This window comes from Nesoenas mayeri (assembly GCF_963082525.1).
Source record: "Nesoenas mayeri genome assembly, chromosome: 5".
Lineage (NCBI taxonomy): Eukaryota > Metazoa > Chordata > Aves > Columbiformes > Columbidae > Nesoenas > Nesoenas mayeri.
The window spans coordinates 36,316,834-36,338,106 of NC_137548.1; the positions used below are offsets into that span (position 1 = coordinate 36,316,834).

The 21,273-nt window shown below is 40.5% G+C and overlaps 1 protein-coding gene across 1 annotated transcript in view; it reads right to left on the bottom strand.

Moving 5' to 3' along the window:
• PLEKHH1 (pleckstrin homology, MyTH4 and FERM domain containing H1) overlaps positions 1-21,273 on the bottom strand; it is a gene marked incomplete at its 5' end in the record, with an annotated part of 45,422 nt that overhangs the window by 11,695 nt on the left and 12,454 nt on the right. Inside the window, 15 exons of the mRNA XM_080346121.1 lie at positions 1,792-1,889; positions 2,714-2,890; positions 3,565-3,677; positions 4,626-4,734; positions 4,867-5,046; positions 6,002-6,082; positions 7,055-7,216; positions 8,508-8,594; positions 10,071-10,181; positions 10,970-11,109; positions 12,075-12,225; positions 12,780-12,868; positions 13,496-13,574; positions 15,907-16,916; positions 19,652-19,733. Of these exons, the coding sequence (XP_080202247.1) occupies positions 1,792-1,889; positions 2,714-2,890; positions 3,565-3,677; positions 4,626-4,734; positions 4,867-5,046; positions 6,002-6,082; positions 7,055-7,216; positions 8,508-8,594; positions 10,071-10,181; positions 10,970-11,109; positions 12,075-12,225; positions 12,780-12,868; positions 13,496-13,574; positions 15,907-16,916; positions 19,652-19,733 (2,669 nt within the window). The remainder of the gene's footprint in view (positions 1-1,791; positions 1,890-2,713; positions 2,891-3,564; positions 3,678-4,625; positions 4,735-4,866; positions 5,047-6,001; positions 6,083-7,054; positions 7,217-8,507; positions 8,595-10,070; positions 10,182-10,969; positions 11,110-12,074; positions 12,226-12,779; positions 12,869-13,495; positions 13,575-15,906; positions 16,917-19,651; positions 19,734-21,273) is intronic.

Genomic DNA, 21,273 nt, shown 5'->3' on the forward strand with positions numbered 1-21,273 from the left:
TTTTCACTGTAGCAATATATTGTTCACCTCTCCAGTAATGTGTTTGAACAGTTTTCAAATGGAGAATCTTGCTTCAACGAGAAGCTGTTTTGTCTGGCTTCAAATGCTCCTGAGCCCAATGTCCTCCAACCTAGAACTGTGGCTGACTTTTCTTCCTCTCTTACAGGTTGGATATATACTCTAAGTCACCTTTCACGGAAAAAAATACCTAGAATGAAGATCTAGTGTAAATCTAGACCATAGGCCTGTGTAAATATTCTCATGTCTTGTTTGCTGTATGAATCAGGGAAAGCATATCTATTTAACTGGTCAAGAGACAGCTGTACCTGCTTCATCTGAAGAGACAGAAGTGTTCCTAAAGCTTGTTGGAAGGAGCTAAGCTAAGTCCCATTTAGCAACTGCTCTAAATCTAATGAACTACAGATGAAGCTAAGCACAGTTTTCAGTAATTTCTGTATGTTTTTCTCTAACCCTAATGATTATTTCATAGCTGGGTGGTATAATTCCTCTTTGCTTCTGCTTAAAGTTTGTTTGTGGATAAAGGTACTTTTGGGCCGAGAACCTGGCAGACCATCAGCACTGTAATGCTTGAAATTGATGCATTAATTCAGTTTAATAAAGCCCAGCACATCCTTATGAAATTCAATAGTCCCTAACAGCAGAGCAGCTCCACTATTAAGTCAAATGGGCCAGTTTGGGAGCTGGTAATACACAAGTTTGAAGAGATGGTTTCTAGTTACCAGCCAGAAGATCCCTAACGTGTTGCCTTAGCCAATGCAGGGAGAGCCTGAATATTGAGGAGCGCCTGATATCGGTACTTTTGCTACTGAGAAGAAATAACAAATATTAGGCAGCATAAAAAGACCCGAACAAACAAACCACACCCCACCCCACCCCCCCAAACAAACAAAAAACCAAACAAACAACACAAAACACCAACCAAACAACCAACAACTTGATAGGAATACATAGATATCCTTTGCAATACCAGTAGACTATCAGCTTGAGTTCTGAGGCAGACTTATACTGAGTATTTCAATATGAATATTTGTTTAAAAGGAAATCACACTTTTACCAATGTCTTAGCAACACTATATAGTTGCAGCAGATGACTAGACATCTCTAGCTGTGACCTCAAGGACAGTGAGATAAGCATCACCATGGAAACAAACCAAGAGCATGTACCCTGGTGAACAACTTACTGCTGTTACAGTAGATCTTCCAATGTTTCCTTATAGGGAAAAGTGTTACACAACAAAGAATTACCATGCAAAGTGATAGCATGGTTATAAATCCTTCCATTTCAGAATTTATTCCAAATATACATCCTTAACATTTTTGCAAAAGGTGTAAAACAGTACTAACATGTATTTCAGGTTTGATAGTTTTTCTTCACTTTTTGTGGTTCCCCGAGATGTTCTCTGCCTCACTTTTGTTCTGTCAGTATGCCTGCTAACCTGACAGCAGAATGTGATCACCTAAAATTCTAATAATTCCTTCTAAATAATTACTTTGGTCTGTCTATCAATGAAAGAAAATAGCTGCAACAGCAAAAAACTCCCTATGTAGCTCCAGTTATACCTGAAAAAGTTCTTTTGCTCAGTTTAGTGAACTGGCTTAATATGTGACAAATTAGTGTGAACAATTGAAAAGGGACAGCTTGATACCACCTTCTGTCCCCTTCCTCAACTATTTTTGCAGATGTGAGTTACAAAATTGCTTCCATCTTTATCTGTAGTGGATGCAAAAGGCATTCAGCTTAGCAGAAGAAAATGGTGTGGTGGTCATTACCTGGGGTCTGCGTGTCGCTGCAGGTGCTGTTTGATGTACCAGAGGAAGTGATGTTGAGGCAGGAAGAGAGGAGCACACAAAGCCAGGAGTTGCCAGCACTGTGAACATAAAACTGGACATCATTCTTGTTCTGTACTTCTTGCTTGTTGTCTTTCATAGAATACTGCAACCAAAATGTTGGATGGTGACTAGTGCTTTTGGGACTGCTCAGTTTTTAGACATGTAGTTCAAGATGTTTTAAAGGGAAGTGGTGGTCAGAGCACAGCCTGCTCTTCAGTATCTCAGCCTAGACTCTAAGAAGAGGTGTTGTAAATGATTGGCCACTTTTGAAAATTTTGGCTAGTGTAGCCAGAGCTGAGTGAACAACTGAGACTTTAATTAATACTTTTTTCCTATTTGTAACTGTAAATCATAACAAAGAATACACTGGGAAATTTTATTTCAAATTAGACCCATTATTCTTCAACCAGATTTTATTTTCTCATGTGAGTTGAGAATGTTATGATCAAGTATGTACATTCATGCTGTAACTCATTAATTTGATTCACCCAATAATTATCAGATTTCATGCTTAATAGTAATATTCATGATTTGCATGCTTTCGATTAACTGAAATAGAAAACCAAATTAATACTATGTGACAATTAGAAACTAGGCAACAGGAGCTATTAATTTGGCTTCTGAATACAGTCTGAATAGACCATTAGCAACTGGCAAATGGTTAAATTCAAACTGAAATCTCTTTTGCAAGTCATACATTCTCAATGTTTTTCTTTGCACATCAGTGCTGAGATTCTCTTTCCTCCAGCACACCTGTAGCATTTGCACAGCTTTATGAGAACCAATCCCATTGTTAATTATTAAAAACATGGAATTAAATAGAAAGCACTTGCAGAGTGGAAGTGACAAAAGAGGAACTCACCTGAATGAATGAGTGGTTCTGGGGTTGTCGGCAGCTGGTCTGTTTAACCAGCTGACAGTAGATTTCATTCTGCAGCTCAGTATGTGTCAAGCAGACCTGCAGTGCTGTCTGGGCAAGTGACACATGGTAATCAATAGAAGGTGCCTCCACAGGGACATTGATGAACAGCTGACAGGACTGTAAAAGGGTGGAAGTTAGCCAGTGCCATGAATACAGCGACTTTTCTCTGATACTTTGCAGGCCAGGGTCCCCAGATGTGTTACAGACAATTAATGAATTCTTCTACATAACCTTGAGAGGAGGGAGGAGAATAAATACCTAATTCCTAACCCTCCCTCTTTAGTTGTTGCAACTGTGAAATTCACTCAGCCTCCCCCAGCTGAGGAACTCACAAGGCAGCAAAAGAATCAAGGGGAAAATGTGCTTCCTGCCTTCCATGCCTGTGCTTTACCTTGCTAAGACTCTCCAGTCTTGCTGCTGATCTTACACTTGCAGAGTGTGAGAATCAAATCTCCAATGGCTTCACCATTTGCCTTACTGACACAACTGTTTGCCAGTAAACTATTTCTGCTTCCTTCAATCCAGCTATTGGAGAGGAAAGAGGAAGATAAGACTAACTCTGAAGTATAAAGCTTGTTGGGGACATTGCTCCTAAACCCAGATTGCCTAAAAGGAAAATGTAAACTTCCAGAGAATTAATGACACCTAATTAATGACACCTGTAATTAAATAATCCAGCAGGCCTGTCTAAACCAACCAATGGCAACAGTAAATGTCATGACAGTGTTGTTGCAAATTAACTGCAATTTTGAGGAAAATAACTGAAAATCACACAATGTCCCTTTAAATACCTTAAAAAGTTTCAGAGCTTCAGTCTGTAGAGCCTCTGATGGCAGAGTGGTGAGGGATGTGTGCAACCCATCTTTACTGTAGCACAACATAGGATGTTTCCACAGAGGAGAATCTGAGGCAGCAGACAGGCAGAAACATGCAGTGTCAGAAACAGAAGAAAGATAACAGTGTCCGTACTGAAAAGGAGCCTTGCTGACATGGCAAAGCACCCAAGGAAGCAGCACTGCACTAGGTCACGTTTATCTTTGGTGCCACTTCACTGATTTCAGCAAAGCCTGCTATGACCAAACTGTCACCAGTAGCACTAGTCATCAGCAGAAACAAGCATTGCCATTCTCAATCCTGCCGTGTTAGAGCTTCTCATCAGCTGGACTCAGCTGAGAAACTGCTCAGCTGTGCATTCAAACCAGAGACACACACTCTGCCAGGGCAGCTGCCTGCAATGGGGGTCTTTGTTAGTGAAAGTCACAATTCAACAGTAAGCAAGGTTCACGTATATGTCTAGGAATAGGTGAGTGTACAGGATAAGAGTGCTAAGTATGAATGGATGTGTTATTACATGTTTGAGAACATGGTGCATAAACATACATGAATGAGCAAGTATCAAAGATGAGGAGGAACAGATGAGCATGGATATATGTGTGAGGGTTTATATGTGCTGACAAAGGATGAGATGAGAAGGTAGGGATGTGTGTGAGTGTGTTTAGAGGAAAGAGCATGTGTTTGTATGGTCAAGATTCCCAGGAAAGGAAAATCAAGACCAACAATAACAGGAAAAATTAAAGCTCACAGTTCTTTATTTTAATTTGAATTAATGTTATGCATGCTTCAGATGCTTTGATAAATGATGTGACAATATGATGGACTTGTCTAGTTTCACTATAATGCCTGTATCCTCTCTGGAGATGTTCCTGTGCAACTAAGGGAGAAGGACATTATATCACATGCTGTTCTACTAAAAATCCACTTTCCTCACCTTTGGCTGTATTAAGACTAGGAACTGAAATTACCCTTCCTTATGCTTTGCTACTACGGAAAAAAAATTGTGGTTTCTACTTACCAGGGTCTCCCTCTGCATCCAATAGCTTTCCAATGAGTTGTTCATATGATGTGCCCACTGTGGCGTTACTGCTACCAGCCGCTACGGTCAGATGGTACAGCCAGGTATTCTAGGAGCAAGGATGAGAACAGTATGGGTCAATTCAGACCTTATCTTCTACAAAGAGGTTCAGTCTGTATGCCCGATTTGCTTTGCTGATACCAAAAAGACTCTTGCTCTCCAAAAAGACTGCCTTTTATACCTTCTCCTGTTTGGTACGAATGAGTAAGTATGTGGGACTCTGGTCCTGTGGGTGAATCACCAGTGTACAGTGGGATGAGAGAAGTCCTCCACCAGTAGCTTCATAATCTTCATCAGAGTCACAGGAACGGTCTACCTCTTCCACTCTGGACTCACGCATAGGCAGATGCCCTAGAGGACACTGTAAGAGGGGAAGCAAGTTAGACAAGTGTAGCTAATCTCCCCCTATGGACATGGAACACTGGGAAAGAAAACCAAGTTCAAAATGTTAGCAATTCTGTAAAATGTAAGGAATAAACTATGATTCAGTGTTTAACTGATATAATAATATAATCTTGCATTTGTATAGAATCTCTTCTATCAGCTAAAGTACTCATAAAACTGTGTTGCTACTTTTATTTTTCCTGGGAGTGAATCTACAGGTCAGAATGAGAATATGCAAATAAAAAGATGGTTTTTCCCATAAGGTACTGTTTTCATCCCATGACACTTGTCAGTTGTGTTTACATCATTGGTTCTGCAAGGCAGGATGTGTTTTCTGATGGTCAGTTGCTCAATATCTTGAGCCACTGTTTTCCAATCCTGCTCAAACTTTCTGCTTTCTACATTACATAAATAGGTAGATTCAGACAAACAGGATATCTGCTGTACTAACTCTGGAGGTCGATCCCAAGTATGAGTCACAGTATTCCTTGATATTCTAAAACTTGAGTTTTGACATCACCAAGACAAAGGAATGGACCGTTGAGCCAAAATTCCAGAAACAGAAGCACATTACACTGACTATATTGTTGTTGCTACTTATTTTCATGATAGTATGCAGAATATATCAGCTGATGTATAAATGTCTGTTCTAAAGGCTTCACAAAACCAAATGGAGAAAGTGAGAAAGAAGATATACAGTGATCTGAGAAAGAGCAGTCTATTGTCTTTTAAGTCTTTTGTCATTTTAGCTTTAAATATATATTTTTTTTTAATTATATTTTTTTTTCTCTTTGTGGCACAGACACTATTAGAAGAGGAGAAGTACAACCAAGGAAGAGCTTGAAGCGTGAGACACAGAAGCAGTAAAAGCAAGGAAGCTTCATGAGAAATGGGAAAGGAGGGTTCAAGAACCAAAGGTGAAAAGGAATTACCTTATCTTCATGATTTCGATAGTAGTAGAAGGTTTTTCCAATCAGTGCACACCAGACCAGCTTAGAGTGACCGTGCTTGACCTGTAAGGAGGACAAAGAAATACACGTTTTAAAATAAGCAGTGTTGCTGGAACAGTTTTCAAGGATTTCATCTTTCAATTCAACTGTCCCTTAAAACCTTGCATATGTTATTTGTTCTGTGCTAATATGAGCTCCTCTCCAGACATACAGGGCACCATTTCCAAAAGCAGATAAGTATATTCCACCTAAGTAGATGAGACATAGGTACTTATGGAAATGGGTCTATGATTTGGTGAAGTATTTTACTCATTCATAACAACTCATAATTTCATATCCTGAAATACAATATTAAGAATAATGTTTTTAAGATTATAAAAACAAATAGTTTCATCTCAGCTGGAAAAGACCAGTCAAAGCATAGCCTAAGTAGTTGTTTCCTATTGCAGACAAACAAGCTTCAGATGCAGGCTGTGTTTAGCCATCTTTAGATGCTGACCAGAATTATATTAAAAAATTCATAGTAACATACTGTGCAAAACTAATCCATGGAAATGGCATAACACAACAATTTTCAGCCATTGTACTGTGTACTAATAGCGTATGCAGTCTGGTATGATGGAAATAAATGCCAACCTAGATCCATACAAGTAATTTCTTCGAAACTCTCCTGTATCATCAAGTTAAGATCAACTAAATGTGACATTTAACAGCATTTCCTGTTTTTTGATTTGTTTTTTACCATGACATGCTGTGAATTCTGTTGAAGAAAAGCATACATAAGCTGGGTATTTGTTATAACTTACTATTTAACAAGTCAGTATCTCTCAGTAGCCTTGTTTGTCCCATTCCTTACAATTTATACAAATGTTCCTCTCTAAAATACAGAGATCTACTGCCACTTTTCTTTCTTTCCCCACTCTTATAGGGAGTATTAGTACACTAATTTCTTGTTGACATGTACTGAACAAACCAAGAAGATGGTACACTGTCAATACTGAACCAAACTGAATAAAGAAAGAAATCGTATTTTACCTTGGTGAGCCAACCTTTCACAGTAGGTTTGGCATCACTGTGAGGGACACCGACAGGACTGGTCACCTGCACTCTCAGTATACTCTGTAGGACATGAATCCATTCCTCCAGGATGTTGGGAGAGTCTGCTGTCAAGAAGTAAGTTCTCTTGTCTGTCATGAGCTGTAATGAAAAGGAGTGAGGAAGTACAAGTCTGCAAACCTACAAATCTTTCTTGCAGCTGCTTGCAGTTTCATGATCCCATACAGATTTTTTTTCTTTTGGTGGTTCAGACGGGATTTTTTTGAGGTAAGAAAAAAGGTTCTAACCCTCAAAGCCAAAGTGAAAGAACTGAAACTCAAATGAATCAAACTCTCAGGAGCTCTCTTGCTGTTTCTGTTGGAAAGAAAGTAGCTCACAGGTCAGGCCATGTGCCTTTCAGTCAGGGTATGAGAGAAACTTTCATGCTGCCTTTATAATGAAGTCTTCTAACAGTAATGACTTCAAACAGAACCGAGTGATGGGTTAACTTCTAATACTTTGGAAGTAAAATTATAATAGAAATCCAACACTTCAGATCCTCCAGACATGGAAAGTCAGGCTAGAGATCTTCTGAATCCTTCAGACAGAGGAGATCCTAGGTACTATCTGGTTTTAATTGTTATAAAAATCACTTTTCCTGCAGATTTCAAGCTCTCAGTCCTAACTGCAAAATGAAGGAAAGTGCTATGCTGTAAAACAATACAAAATACCTGGTGAGACCACACCTGGAATATTGTGTCCAGTTCTGGGCCCCTCAGTTCCAGAAGGACAGGGAACTGCTGGAGAGAGTCCAGCGCAGGGCAAAAAAGATGATTAAGGGAGTGGAGCATCTCCCTTATGAGGAAAGGCTGAGGGAGCTGGGGCTCTTTAGCTTGGAGGAGACTGAGGGGTGACCTTATTAATGTTTACAAGTATATAAAGAGTGAGTGTCACAAGGATGGAGCCAGACTCTTCTTGGTGACAGCCAATGGATGGACAAGGGGTAAGGGGTTCAAACTGGAACACAAGAGGTTCCACTTCAATTTGAGAAGAAACTTCTCAGTAAGGGTAACAGAGCACTGGAACAGGCTGCCCAGGGGGGTTGTGGAGTATCCTACTCTGGAGATATTCAAAACTCGTCTGGACACATTCCTGTGTAACCTCATCTAGGTGTTCCTGCTCCGGCAGGGGCATTGGACTAGATGATCTTTTGAGGTTCCTTCCAATCCCTAACATTCTGTGATTCTGTGTGAAAATAAATGAGAAGTTTTTTCAGTTTCAAAAAGCTGTATTTGCATTGCAATTTAGCTGTTTCCCCACTGTTTATTAAACTGCTTCACTTGTGCCAGGAAAGACAGGGGCCAGACAGCTAGCTCATTCAGTTGAGACATACAGTATCAGTCAGCCTGAAATAAGTGCGTGATTATCTGCAGGATGAAAAAGCAACGCTCACCTGGAATGTTTGAGACCCTTCACCTCTGACAATTTGGCATGAAGAATTCAGCTCCATCTGCCCTTGTGGCTTGTGGATAACGTCACTCTGAGGCATGAAAAGCAAAGAGCTTTTTCAGTATGAAAAAAAATTCAGGTAAGTCTTAGAGTACTTAAATACAGCATAATATGCATGTGCAGGTTGGAGTCTGAATCCATGAGCTGGGAAGGAGAGATGAAGGTTGCAGGGTTGAATATGAGAGTGCGATCCCATTGAAATGATGAAGCAAAAGTCTCCTCAGTAGTGGCAGACAATATAATAGGGGTAATGGCGATGAATACTGTCTTCTGAAGTTCAGATTGGACATTAGGAAAAAACAAAACAAACCTGTTCTCACTGGGAAGGCAATACAACACCAAATAGATACCCAGATAGTGGCTGAATTTCCACCTTTGGAAGTTTTCAAGATTCAGCTAAAGCCATGAGCAGTTTGATCTACAGCTGGTGACAGTCGCTCTTCAATGTGTCAGTTGGACCAGGGTCTTCCAGAAGTCCCTTCTAACCAACAGTCTAAATTCTGCATATTTATGAAATTATTTTTTATATACAATACATATGTATAATTTGCTTGTGAATTCTCATTTCTTACCAGAAATAAAGATGCATTGTGCCCTAAAGGTGTATTTTTTTTCATGTCAGAATATGACAACTGCAAAAAAATAAAAAAATGGAAAATAGGTCTTCTCAATATTCCTGACTCGTAAGCAAAGATGTGTATATACACAGAAACACTGTGTAATTATGCAGGTATGGAGGAAATTGCTGTGTCCAGAAGAAAAATGTATGGAAGGTTAATATCTCGAAATATAATATAATTCTCTGTAATGCAGCTAAGTACAGCAGAATAATGAAGGCCAACAATACATGTATTTTATTGTATATACAAATTTCAAATGCACACTGCTAGAATTTTGGAAATAACTTTGAAACATCTGCAAATTATAAAAAATATTTGGAAAGGTTTTTAATATACAAATATGCTCTCTCAATATTGTTTCATTGAGCATTGCAAGACAGCATTTTGCACAAAAGCTTATTTTCAATTTTACCTTAGTTTTCTAATATTTCATGTCCATGTAGGAGGATGAAAAATGAAAGAATCTAGCTTTTGTTCCTCTGAAAGTTGTAGTTTTCCTCAGAGCCCCATATACTGACTGATGAGCATGTATCTGTGCCCTCCTGGTATTATAATTTATTTTTCCTTTATTTCCAACTTAAACATGACCAAAGCTGGGCCACAGTATGCCTTCTGCTTTTCATCATCTGTATGAAATTAACCAGTAGGTGTCAAGCTTCTGTCATGAACAAACTTTGATCACCTGGAAAGTGCCACCATAAGGAGCTTGCCTGCCTAAGAAGAGACCCGTGGTTGAACATCTGAGTCAGACATAAAGCTCTTTGGCAGGACATTTTTAGGGAAGCTTCTCCATGGCTGCCGACTCTGCCAGTGGTATCAGCCTGATATCAGTTCTGCAGCCTTCCCCTGTGCCTCCACACAAGAGTAAATCCACCCCAGTGACTCACCGGAGACTTGTAGTACATGATTTGTCTGTTTCTTAGAACAAACCATCGTCTCTTCCACATCTTCACCTGGCTGCCCATTTTCAGCAAGTAACCTGATTTCTCCATGGGTTCCTGGAGAGCAAAAAGAAAAGGTGAGAGGAGATTTTATTGTACCTCTCAAAATACAAATGAAAGAGTACTGAAATCAAGCTCAGACATTCACTGCATCTCCTTCATTTTCTGCTTTACTCTGCCTGATGGGAGTAGCAGGCATCCAAGGTCAGCACTCTATGGTCAACTTGGAGAGAGTCCTGGACTGTCTGTGTAGCTGCAAATACCACATTATGTTATTTTATTAAAGAAGGCATCTGAAGATCATTTCACTAATTGTTTGATGCACTGAAAACTTATTTGTCTTCCTACCACAGCAGTGATTTTCCGAATAAAAGTGAAGGCTGGCTCTTAGCCCTGATTTGACTTCAGTTTCTTGTCTCCTTGATCTCTTACGTTCAAGAGTACTGAACTGAGTGCTCCTCACGTTTGAGGTCTTTTTCTAGGTCAAAATATTCTACCCTTTCTCCTTCCTTCCTCTGAATTTCCAAACTTGTTTTGTCACAAAAGTATAAGGCCATCATTAAAGTAGAATACAGCTATAAGAAACTAGTACAGGTCATCAGGAAAGATGCTTGATGCTTATACTTTTATAAGCCCTTGATGCTTATACTTTTATCTAACCACATAACAGAAATTGCACCTTCTTCTGAAGCATCAGATAGTACTTTTGCATACAAACCAGCTGGGCCAGCAGCCCAGTCTATTAGAGCATCAGTTTGCAGGGGATAAACTCAATATATCGCAGTCATGCTTTTTCAAGGCCGAGGCTCTGTGTCCCTTCACAACTGTGAGGCAGCAAGACTTACAGTGCAGATTCCACCATCAGCGGAATAGGAAGATGTTCGTTGTAGCTTATGTTCTGGCTCTGAATAGTCACCATCCAAGGAGTAGGCATCAGGAGGGATGGCATAGTCACTCTCAGAACTCAGTGAAGACATAGATACCCCTGCTCAAAATAAAGGGAAGAATGAGAATCGTGGCTAGACAGAAGCATGCACTGAATACTGCACACTCTGAAAAAGTTTTTGAGTTCACCACTAAGGCTTTTGTTCAAGAACAGATCAGATATCGGGAACTCAAAGCCCACTAAACAAACTTCCGCGACTTTTTTTTTCTCCTAGGAAGACAAGTAGTGAGACTGATACTGACAGTGAAATAAATTTGTTATGGAATAAAAAGAGATTAAAACCCTTTAAATAAATAAATAAAACAGACTTGTTAACTAAATCACAGACAAACTGTTTTCAGCTTGGAAACAATCAATCATAAAGCCTCGAGCCCCTCTCATTCAAACTAAAGAAAAGGCTTCCTCATCAGCAATGGGGCTTTGCTTTCTGTGAATCTTCCACCACTGGTCCATGGCAATGCACAGACACATCATAACAGAAGTGAAGACTACATGAAATGGGATTCTATTTTATTGACTACCATTTGTAATGAAATTTCCACTCAAGAATCCAGTTTAACCTTCCCAGTAGTCAAGAAAGATTGTCCTAGCCAGGACCCAAATTGCCCAATGCCTCTCAGAAATATGAAGGATTTGCTTACTGGTCAATAAATTATCAAAGGTAGAAACCATTTTCAGCATGTCAGTACTAGCTTACTTACAAGGAGAAATCATAGAAAAGGTATGGACGGGTTCACCAAGTATATGACGAATTTGGGACATCAATCCTTCCCACAGTCTTAGCTTAGCAATTGCCTGGATGGAAATCTATTAGCAGTAAAATCCCACCTAAGCGGACAGGTTTCTGTCGAGTAGCTGTTATGTCTGCACACATTCTGGGAGAACTCCTTATTAGCATCACCGAGGCTGAGCGTTCACCTGTCACTGATGATGCTATTCAGGACATCTTGCCTGACTCCTGAGGACAGAGTTCATGCTGCTCAGTAGCAACACTCCCACTTTACCTCTCTTCACTGCACGAGGACTGCCTGGCATGCTGGCTTTCCTGTTCTCAGATCCAGCAGTAGAAGTCCTGAAGCTGGCATGGGAGCTGCAGTCATCATCAGAGCCTGAAGACTCATCTAAGAAAGGCACGTTGCTGATCTGTGTGGCTTTCTGGAAAACAAACTTGGATGGTCAGCATGTAAGGGAGGAGTTTCCCCAGGACAATCCCTGCTCAATAAGGAAACAGAGCAATTGACACAGACCCTTCACTCTCTCACTGCCTTGCCCACTGTGGTCCCCAGGGCTCCTCATTTCCTCTCTTTCTGGTCTGAGAACTTCCAAACTGGACTATCTAGTCTGATCTGTTTGGGTCTCCTCTGGTTACACCCTCCTACTGTTTCACAAGCCCCATGCTTCCTCATAAGCTCTCAAGAGCCTTCTTCCATTTCATTCTCTCGGCTATAGCCACTATTACCCCTAGATTTCTACAGTCTCATAGTGCACACTGCAGCTTCCTCACTTCCTCCTTGCAACTTCTGCAATGTTCTGTATTCCTAGATACATTTATCATCTGCTGCTCCTTCTGCATTCGTCTGGTGTCTAGTACTTCCCGGCATTCTCTAATGTTCTTTGCTTCACTGCACAGCTTCATCCCATTCTCTCTCAAATTACTGGCAGCCCTAGACCATGCTTTTCATAAGAAGAAAAGTGAGGTATCTCCTTACCCCCTTCAGCGTAGTGTAGACTGGCACTGTGACATTTCTGTAGATGAGACAGGTAAATGGCCCAGAAGTTGAACACGAGAAATTGGAAACTGGAAAAATTCAAAGAGACAGCAAGAGTTCAAATAATGCAAACTGGTGAACATGAGGAGGTTTTAACAGAGAGATACCTGTATGCATGTAAGAACTTATGTTGTCTCTTGGAACATCAAATAATGGAGGACTGCCATCCCAGACAGTTTGGCTTCAGAAAGGCCGGGGGATGTATTATTAGCTACATACAACTCCAAGAGACAGCTGCAACACTCCCTCCATTTAGCCTGTGACATCTTGTCCACCCTGTGCTCCCCACAGTACAATGACAATCCAGTGCGCCATGTCCAAACAGGTAGAAGCCATAACAGGGGAAGGTGATGGTGAATCACAGACTAAAAACAGGGTACAGACATGCAGAGGCAGAACAGCATCAGTGGAAGTGAGGAAGGAGATAATGGAGTCCCTGAAGATGTCACTGAATATGGGGGCTCAAACAGCCCAGCACCAAACATCCCTGAGATCAGATGCATCCTCCTTCCCTCCTTTATTTATCATGGCTACCTGCAAAAACAAATCTACTTTGAAAACAGGAAAAAAAATGAAGAAATGTGAATAGCCAGAAGCTCAGGTCTCATACTGTCACTGTAAACTCCCTCGAAGGTTGGATCTTGTCTAGAACTTACAGCAGCTGGAAGTATCATTCACTGCGCCCACCTCAGACAACCTCATGCCAGACTTGGCCACAGCATAGATTCGACTCTCCTGAAACAATAATACCATGAACAACAATAGTCAGACAAAACCATGATTCCTACAAAAATAAATGCTCGTGTCACAGAATCACATCACAATCACAGCTTTGGGCAGGAAGAAAGTGCTTCCTAAGAAAGACTGCTCTGTTATGCCAGATGTTTGATCAATGACCATTAGTGGAAATGTGCATCTGTGTGCAATTCCCTGAATCACAACAGGCATGGCTTATAAATGTTACTGAGATTACATCCACAGACTGGAACCCCTACATGCAATTATCAATAAACCACTATATCACAGCTTGGAAAAAGCTGGGTTTTTTCCATTTCATCAGCAATGTATTAAAAAGAATCAAGAACAACCCTAAAACAGGACAACTTATTCAGTCACCAACTGCAAAGGATTCCCATTCTCTGATAAGGGAATGAAAGAAATGCCTGGAATGATCCCGATAAGCTGGTGTCTCAGTTACAACAACACATGGAGCCTCCAGTTCAAAGGATTTCCAAGCGCTTCACAAATTGATAAAAATTCCAAGGGGAGAACTCAAATCTGAAACTAAATGCAATGTTATGACTAAGACATCAACCAGTCTAAAATGGATACAAATCAAAGCTAGGAATCCTCTTGCTGCTCCTTGAAGCATACAACCAATCACTATCAGATAACACACATACTACATATACGTGAGAGTACCTAAGACTGCAGAGTCAAGTACACCAAAACCAGAAACAACAGAATTCATATTTCTGAATGTATATGCATTGTGATTTAGTCTCTAATGAAATGTTATGTGCCTTTTTTCCCCAGACACCTCCTGTTCAGGGCAGGTAATGGACATATCTTACTGATTAAGCTGCTATTTAATATTCTATTAATGCTTTAATTCATTCTATTCATACTTAAATTTGCCTTACTCGGATACACTTACTTGACTCTGGTCTGAAGAAAAAATAATGGATTTTTTCCTGTTGTTCCTGACTATAATACTGCAATGCTTCATAAACATTATCAAAAAATTTTACTAAAACCCTGGGAGGGACATTAATGGGTGCTTTTGTTATTTTCCAGAAGAGGAATGCAAACATATGTTCTTTGAAGTACCTAATAACTTTGGAGTGCCCATTTCAACAGGTCAGGAGACCTGATTTTGAGAATTTAGCATCATATAACATTGTTTGTAACTACAACAACTGAATACAGTTGCAGTAAAGAAGCGCTCAGTGCTTCTCTAATCAAATTTACTTGTCAAACTCAAGTTAGGTATTCAGAAGGTGTATGTGGAGCTGACAATCACCTGCAAAAAATTTAGCTTAAGTGCCTAGAAGAACCTTACATGGGAACTCTAGATCAGAGAAAGGAATAATAACCGATTATTCTAAGCTATTTCCCTTGTTTCAAGTGAGTACACTGTTCATGACACCATTCTGACTTCTGTAGTAAATGAAACAGACATCTTGAAAACTGCAGTTTCTTTTACTACACTATCCAGCTTCACATCAAGCACAGTTCCATATTATGGACTGAATGCAAAGAGATTATTTTTGAAAAATGGCTGTGATTATACTGGGGTTTAAATTGGTATCATAAAGGACACAGCCAAAGATCACAAATAATGTCAAGTTTTCATAGAACATAATTATAAAACATAAGAATTAACAATAAGTGCTTGACTTTGCCCCTTCAATAAACCACTTATTTCCCTATGCCTTTAAAAAAGTAAAAGAAAATAATGGAATTATCCCTTTCGATACTACATTGATTTCCATCAAGAAGTAACTGAAAGTGATAATAACAGACTTCTCTGTCATGTAAAGTAAGCAATAGGACATGTATATTCACTTTACCAATGATTTTCACAAAATTTTCCTGATGGCAGAAGTATACCATGAGACAGGAATGCTGAGTTCTAATCCATGTATCTATTTCTGCATTCACAGCTTTTTCTGACCTTGAAACTATTTGGTCTGGTCCATTAACTTGCATTTATAACTCATTTTTCGATCTTAAACACATGACAACTGAACAAAGGATTAACTTTTGATGACTCATAAGCATAAAATACAATGCAGCACCTCTTGACTTCCTTTTTATTCCTATGTTTCTTGAGTAATATTTTCTTTCACAGATTTTTTTCCTTCAAAGGAGAAAAGAAGAAAAAAAAAATGTCATTGGAATGAGCACATCCCATGATTTGGAACTGTCAGACTAGGTGGTTCAGAAATGTGACTGATGTCCACAGGCAACAACTGCTTGAGACCAAGAACTGTTGTAACCTAACTACTAGGTGCTACTCAAAGATAAACACCATCTCTCAGGCAGTTGTCTTTGCATTTCTTACCCATGATGGGAATCTGTGCAGTGGTGGTGTGGGTGGTTTACCTCCTGCATCAAGAACACCAGCCTCCAAACTCACAGCTTCTCTTTGCCCTGCAGGTAAGTGGTTGATTTCCTCGCACACTCCAGCTTCTTCCTTCACCAGACCATGTTCTGTCTCCATCTTCTCCAGTACTCCATCATCATCAATGTCTGTCTCCTTCACTTGCCCATGGCAGACTGCAGAGTCTGTTACAGGCTGGAAGGTGCTAGCTTCTAAGCTCATTACATGGTGGAAAGAATCAGCCCCTGACTGTGGCTGGCTGTAATGTCTCTTGGCTAGCTGGATACTGTCTCTTGGTGTATTAGGAGTTCGTATTTTTGGAAAGGTCATACTACTGCCAAGGCTGCATTCCCTCCCTGGACAGAAGGAATGGGTTGTAACAGCTGATGTTGACACAACCAAGGGTGGTTCAGCAGTTTGGAGACGGCTCTCAAACATGCTGATTATTTCTCCAGAAGAAGAGGAGTCCAGCTGGTGGGAGCGGAACCTGGCACACAGATCATCAGAGAAGCGGGTGCCATCCAAAGCCATGTGTTGCAAGGTGCTCACAGTGCTATGTTTTCCTTCCAAAGATGACTGGAAAGTCAAAGCCTCAAGGATTCTTGTGGCCTCAGCTGGAGGGTCCAGTGGTGTGGGATCAGAGCACCCTAACCTGTGTTCAGAACTTACATGTGGGAATATATCTTTCTCTGTGGAGAGATTCCATCTCGATGGGTCAGACATGAGCTTCAGCGTGCTCTGGGAAAGCAGAGATTTATCCTCTTCATCCTCAGTAAAGGTGTCATTGGCAAGGACTATGTTTGCTGTAGAGAGGACACGTTTAGTAGATCCTGTCTGACACACCTGTCTGAAACCAGGTGCAAAGAGCACAGATTTCTGGTCTATATTCTCAGCAAAAGAGGCCTGTGATGCTCTGGACTTCAGAAAATTACAGCTCCAAAGAGATTCAAAAGGAGGAATGCTGGTCATATCTACGACAGAAGAGAACACATGGTTAGGGCATTCAAATACTTTACTGTCTAAAATGTTACTTGCTAGTGTAAGTTATACATGTCAGTTGTATTTCAATAGCACCCTGGCCTGGTTAGGACTATACAGAATGGAAAGGAGACGGTTGGGCACAGGTATAACAGAAGTGCTCTATATTTATAATTGAGAATAGTACAGAAAATGTTAATAGGAAATTATTAATTGCTGTTTCTTACAAAAGTGGAATTAAGGGCTGCCTAACAAAATTATCAGGCAGCATGTTTGAAACTTACAGAAGGAAGAGGGGCGGGGTTCAAACAAAAAAGGAAATAGGATGCTGTGGTGTCTAAAAGTTAGGACAGAAAAAGTAATTTATCAGTGGTAAAAGTAACAGTTTACACAGAAGTTCTATCTTAGGAACTTCCTACAACTGACAGCAGAAGCAGGAAGAGTACATGGAAAGGACACCTCTACTTGCAATATTTTCTACACTCTTTCCTGAAACATCCATAGCCAACCAGGAGACAGCATACTGGACCTAGGCAAGCTTTCAGTCTACCTCGATATAGCAGTTTATACCCTTACCTATCCACAATTATGTCTCTTCTCTTACAACAGCCATGAGAAGGAAGTACACCTATCCACACCAGGCTTTGTCAAAAACCATCTAAGTGTCCAGAAAATTGCTTAGTGTGGCTTTTGACTTCAATGGACCTACAGCGATTTAAGACAAATAGACTGGTATGGTTCTCCCCATTCCTAGATGAGGCTTCCAGCGTATATATGGAAACCTTCTTCACTATCACACCAATCAGTGAGGTTATCCTCTTTTTAAGAATTTCCCTAAAGCTTTTTGCTATCCTTTTGTGCTATATTAACCAGCAGTGCTTTTTGTCAACAAGTTTTCTAACAGTTACTTACATGCTTTTGGTGTAAAAACTTCCTTTTCTTTGTTTATTTTTTCTCTGCCCCTTCAGTTGCTATATTAGAAGATGACATAAAAGATAGATCCTAGATTGCCTCCATTGTTCTTTGTCTATTTAGTACCTATGCTTTATAATTCTTCTTTCTTCCTTTCCATACTTACTAAATTTAAAGACTATCTCGCTTCTACAGGTTCTGCTGAATAGCAGCTTTAGGGTATAAGAAAGTACGGATAAAACTTAAAATGGCAGAGGATGTTACTTCACTTTATGATTTTGACTGACCTCGGCATTTATATTGGCTGACTGAAAAGAATCAAGTCATAAGATGCTTCGGAAATTGCATAAATATGAGTGAGCGTGGCTCTGCATAGCTATCACTGAAAATGCTGCCTGAACACTAAACTGGACAGGCATTGCTTAACCACTAATGGCATTTGCGAGGAAGGAGAAACAAACTGAAGACACAAAGTACAGAGGGAAGGGCAAACAGCAGAATAAATCACTGTTGATTGTGGAGAGGTGGAAACCTGCCTTTGGAAACATAGCTGAGAAAAAGACAACCATGAGGGCTTGACCTTGGCACTTGAGTCACAAGGAACTGGATGCTAACAAAGCTATTCCTAACACGTAATGCTGGCACACATTTTCCCCTGCCTCAGGGGTAAATCATTAGTATAGACCAAAAAGATGCCATTCATTTTAAATATTATTGGTTTTTTTTGCAGCTTCCTGCATGTGATGGGAGGTGAAGCAGAGGAAGCTGTTACTATTAGCATGGCAAGAAAGAAGAGATTTGTCTTTCTGCAGAGGCCTCTGAATTCAGCCTGGCACAGTGAGACCAGTGGGGGACATGAGGAGAGGGCAGAGCTGTTTACTGCCCAGAGAGTCAGGATCCAGGGAACACTTAATACCAGATTATTAACACAGCTTACCAGCCATTCTCTTTTTGCAAACAGCCAGAGCCAGAGGGGATGAGAAAAACCCAGTCATAAAGCATTTATCTAGAAACATGGTGGGATTTAGAAGGAATTTTGCCCTATTCCCTTGCTGTGGAGTGATAGGAATGCCAGAAAGACTCCTGCAGGAAAGAAATGCCTCCTGCCTTCATGCCCAGTGAGGTTCTGGAAACTGGCTCAGCTTATTGTGACCAAACCACGCTCATTAAAAAAACAGGAAGAAAATGGTTAAGAGAGAATTTCCTCTTCAAAATGTATTGCAATGAAAGGTGCTGATTTTAACCCCTGGAGACCGAAGTTCTCTACCTATCCACGAAACAAGAACTGCAAAGAGCACAAGCACCGTAAGCAGCTTTCTGCAACCCAACCTGATGGCACAGAGGAACCCAGCCTCTAAAGGCAGACTAGGCAGCTTTTCCTTGGCCCATACAGCCCCCAGTTACTCAGCTTACGTGCCAGCAGAGGTTCTGTGGGGATAAGAATAATTTGTGTGTGGAGGTAAAGTGAAATACCTCAGAGACTCCTGCACCACTGAGGTGAATGGAGAGCTTTGCTATGTATTTCAATGACTGCTTTTAATTCAGGAGCTCAGTGGCTTATTTTAATGACAAAAGCAGACTCTGGAAAAAAACGGGTCTGTGTTCAGTCCCTGGTGGGAAACCAATTAAAGGTTGAAGGCAGATAAGTAATGGTGTTCCTATCTTAAAAATGGACCCACTGAGGAACAGAGCAATTCTACTGCTTGCTCACTGTCACAAGCACTAATTTCTAACAAAGTTAAAAATACAACCCAGGAATGCTGACTTCCACTCTTGAAGTGGTTACTAGGCTACAATGCCAGGTGAACACATTTACCTTGCAATGTATCCTGAAGGGCTTCAATTTGCTCCGTCAGTCTCTGATTACAGTTTTTCAGGTGGTAATTTTCTAGCTCAAGCTATGAAACAACAACAATAAAAACTGAAAAATAATGCAAAACTGTGTGCACATGTGTTCCACTATACAGAACATGTCTTAATCTTTATTACATTGAAGTGTCTGAACAGAAAAAGAGGATGGGTGAGCCTACCAGTCACCCTGAAATCCTCCTCCTCAGCAGCTCCACTGGATAACCCACTTAAACACTTTGCTGTGCTTTCTCAAATAGCCTTTGTATATACTATTTGCACTTCTCAAATACATCTTCCTTCCTTGCTATTGTTTCTAATTTACTCTTGCTCCAGAAATAACTGTCATGAAAAAGATAATAAGAAAACCTATTACCCAGGAGGAGCATGTTTTCCTCCTCTCACCCCATATGTGGTTATAAGGAGATCCCCTGGATCCAGGAGATCAAAGGAAGAAATAAACAAACAAATCAACCCCAACCATTAAGAGTGCATTTACATTTGCAATTAGTGCACAAGGGATTCTTTGCAAATGTGCCTCATGTCTTTGCTTGAAGTGACTCAGGATACATTCTTAAACACAGCAGTGGTGCACCCAAAAAGGCTTCCCTCTTGATGGAATCAAAGTTGAAATTGCACCCATGATGCTGTCCAGAGCGACACATTTACAACACAGATGCAAAGTCCTTCAGTTAGCAGTGATCCACTTGCCCATTGTATGCACCTAGAATCAGCATCTGGCACAAACCTCCTTGCCACTAAAGCCACAATGTCATTGTATGGTTCTGGATTCACCACAGGTCACACCAAGTCAACCCCTGTGCTTCCTCCTTTGTGCTGCACCAGTCAGGAATGTAGATGCACCTTAAGTTATCTCATATAGGAAAATGAAAGAAAAGCAGCACGGCAGCTCAGTAAATTGTCTAGGCAATCTAATGAGATTACAAAGTCACTTAGTAACACAATTAGTGTCCACAAAGACTGGTTCTTTCAGCTCAAAAAAATTCCCTTTCTGGCATAAACCTGGAAATATATGGCTTTAACTTGGAATAAAAGCGAAAGACCAGACAGACCCGTTCCTTGTTGTAAACTGTTACTGCATCTTTAAAATTGTGTGCTAACCCACTGCTATCTTTCAGGTTTTCTAGAGGGGTATTGAATTAGGCTCAGATAGAGGCATAAGTCCACAGAATGGGTAGGAGGGAGAAGTTAGACATGAGAAAATGCTGGGCAGTAGGAAAACGGCATTAGTCAGACATGGCAAATTAAGGAAGAGCAAAGGATATATGTTTGTGTCACAGCTGCCTTGTCAGAAAAAGAGACAGAAACTGCACCCAGAGAAAAAAAGGGAGAGGCAGAGGAAAGCTAGGTGGAAGCTGCTTGTGAGTAGTAAGTCTTCTTCAGAGACTGCTTTTGGGCATTAGTGACTTCACAGTCACTTATAGTTTGCCCAAAGCAGTAAATAGCCCTCAGTGAGAGGGACGACCCCAGCTCTGCAATGAAGCGTGTGTAGGGTCAAACAAGCAAAAAGCCTCTGTGGCTGACTGACTGTCCTCACACTATCATACTACATAGGAGTCCACTGGCAAG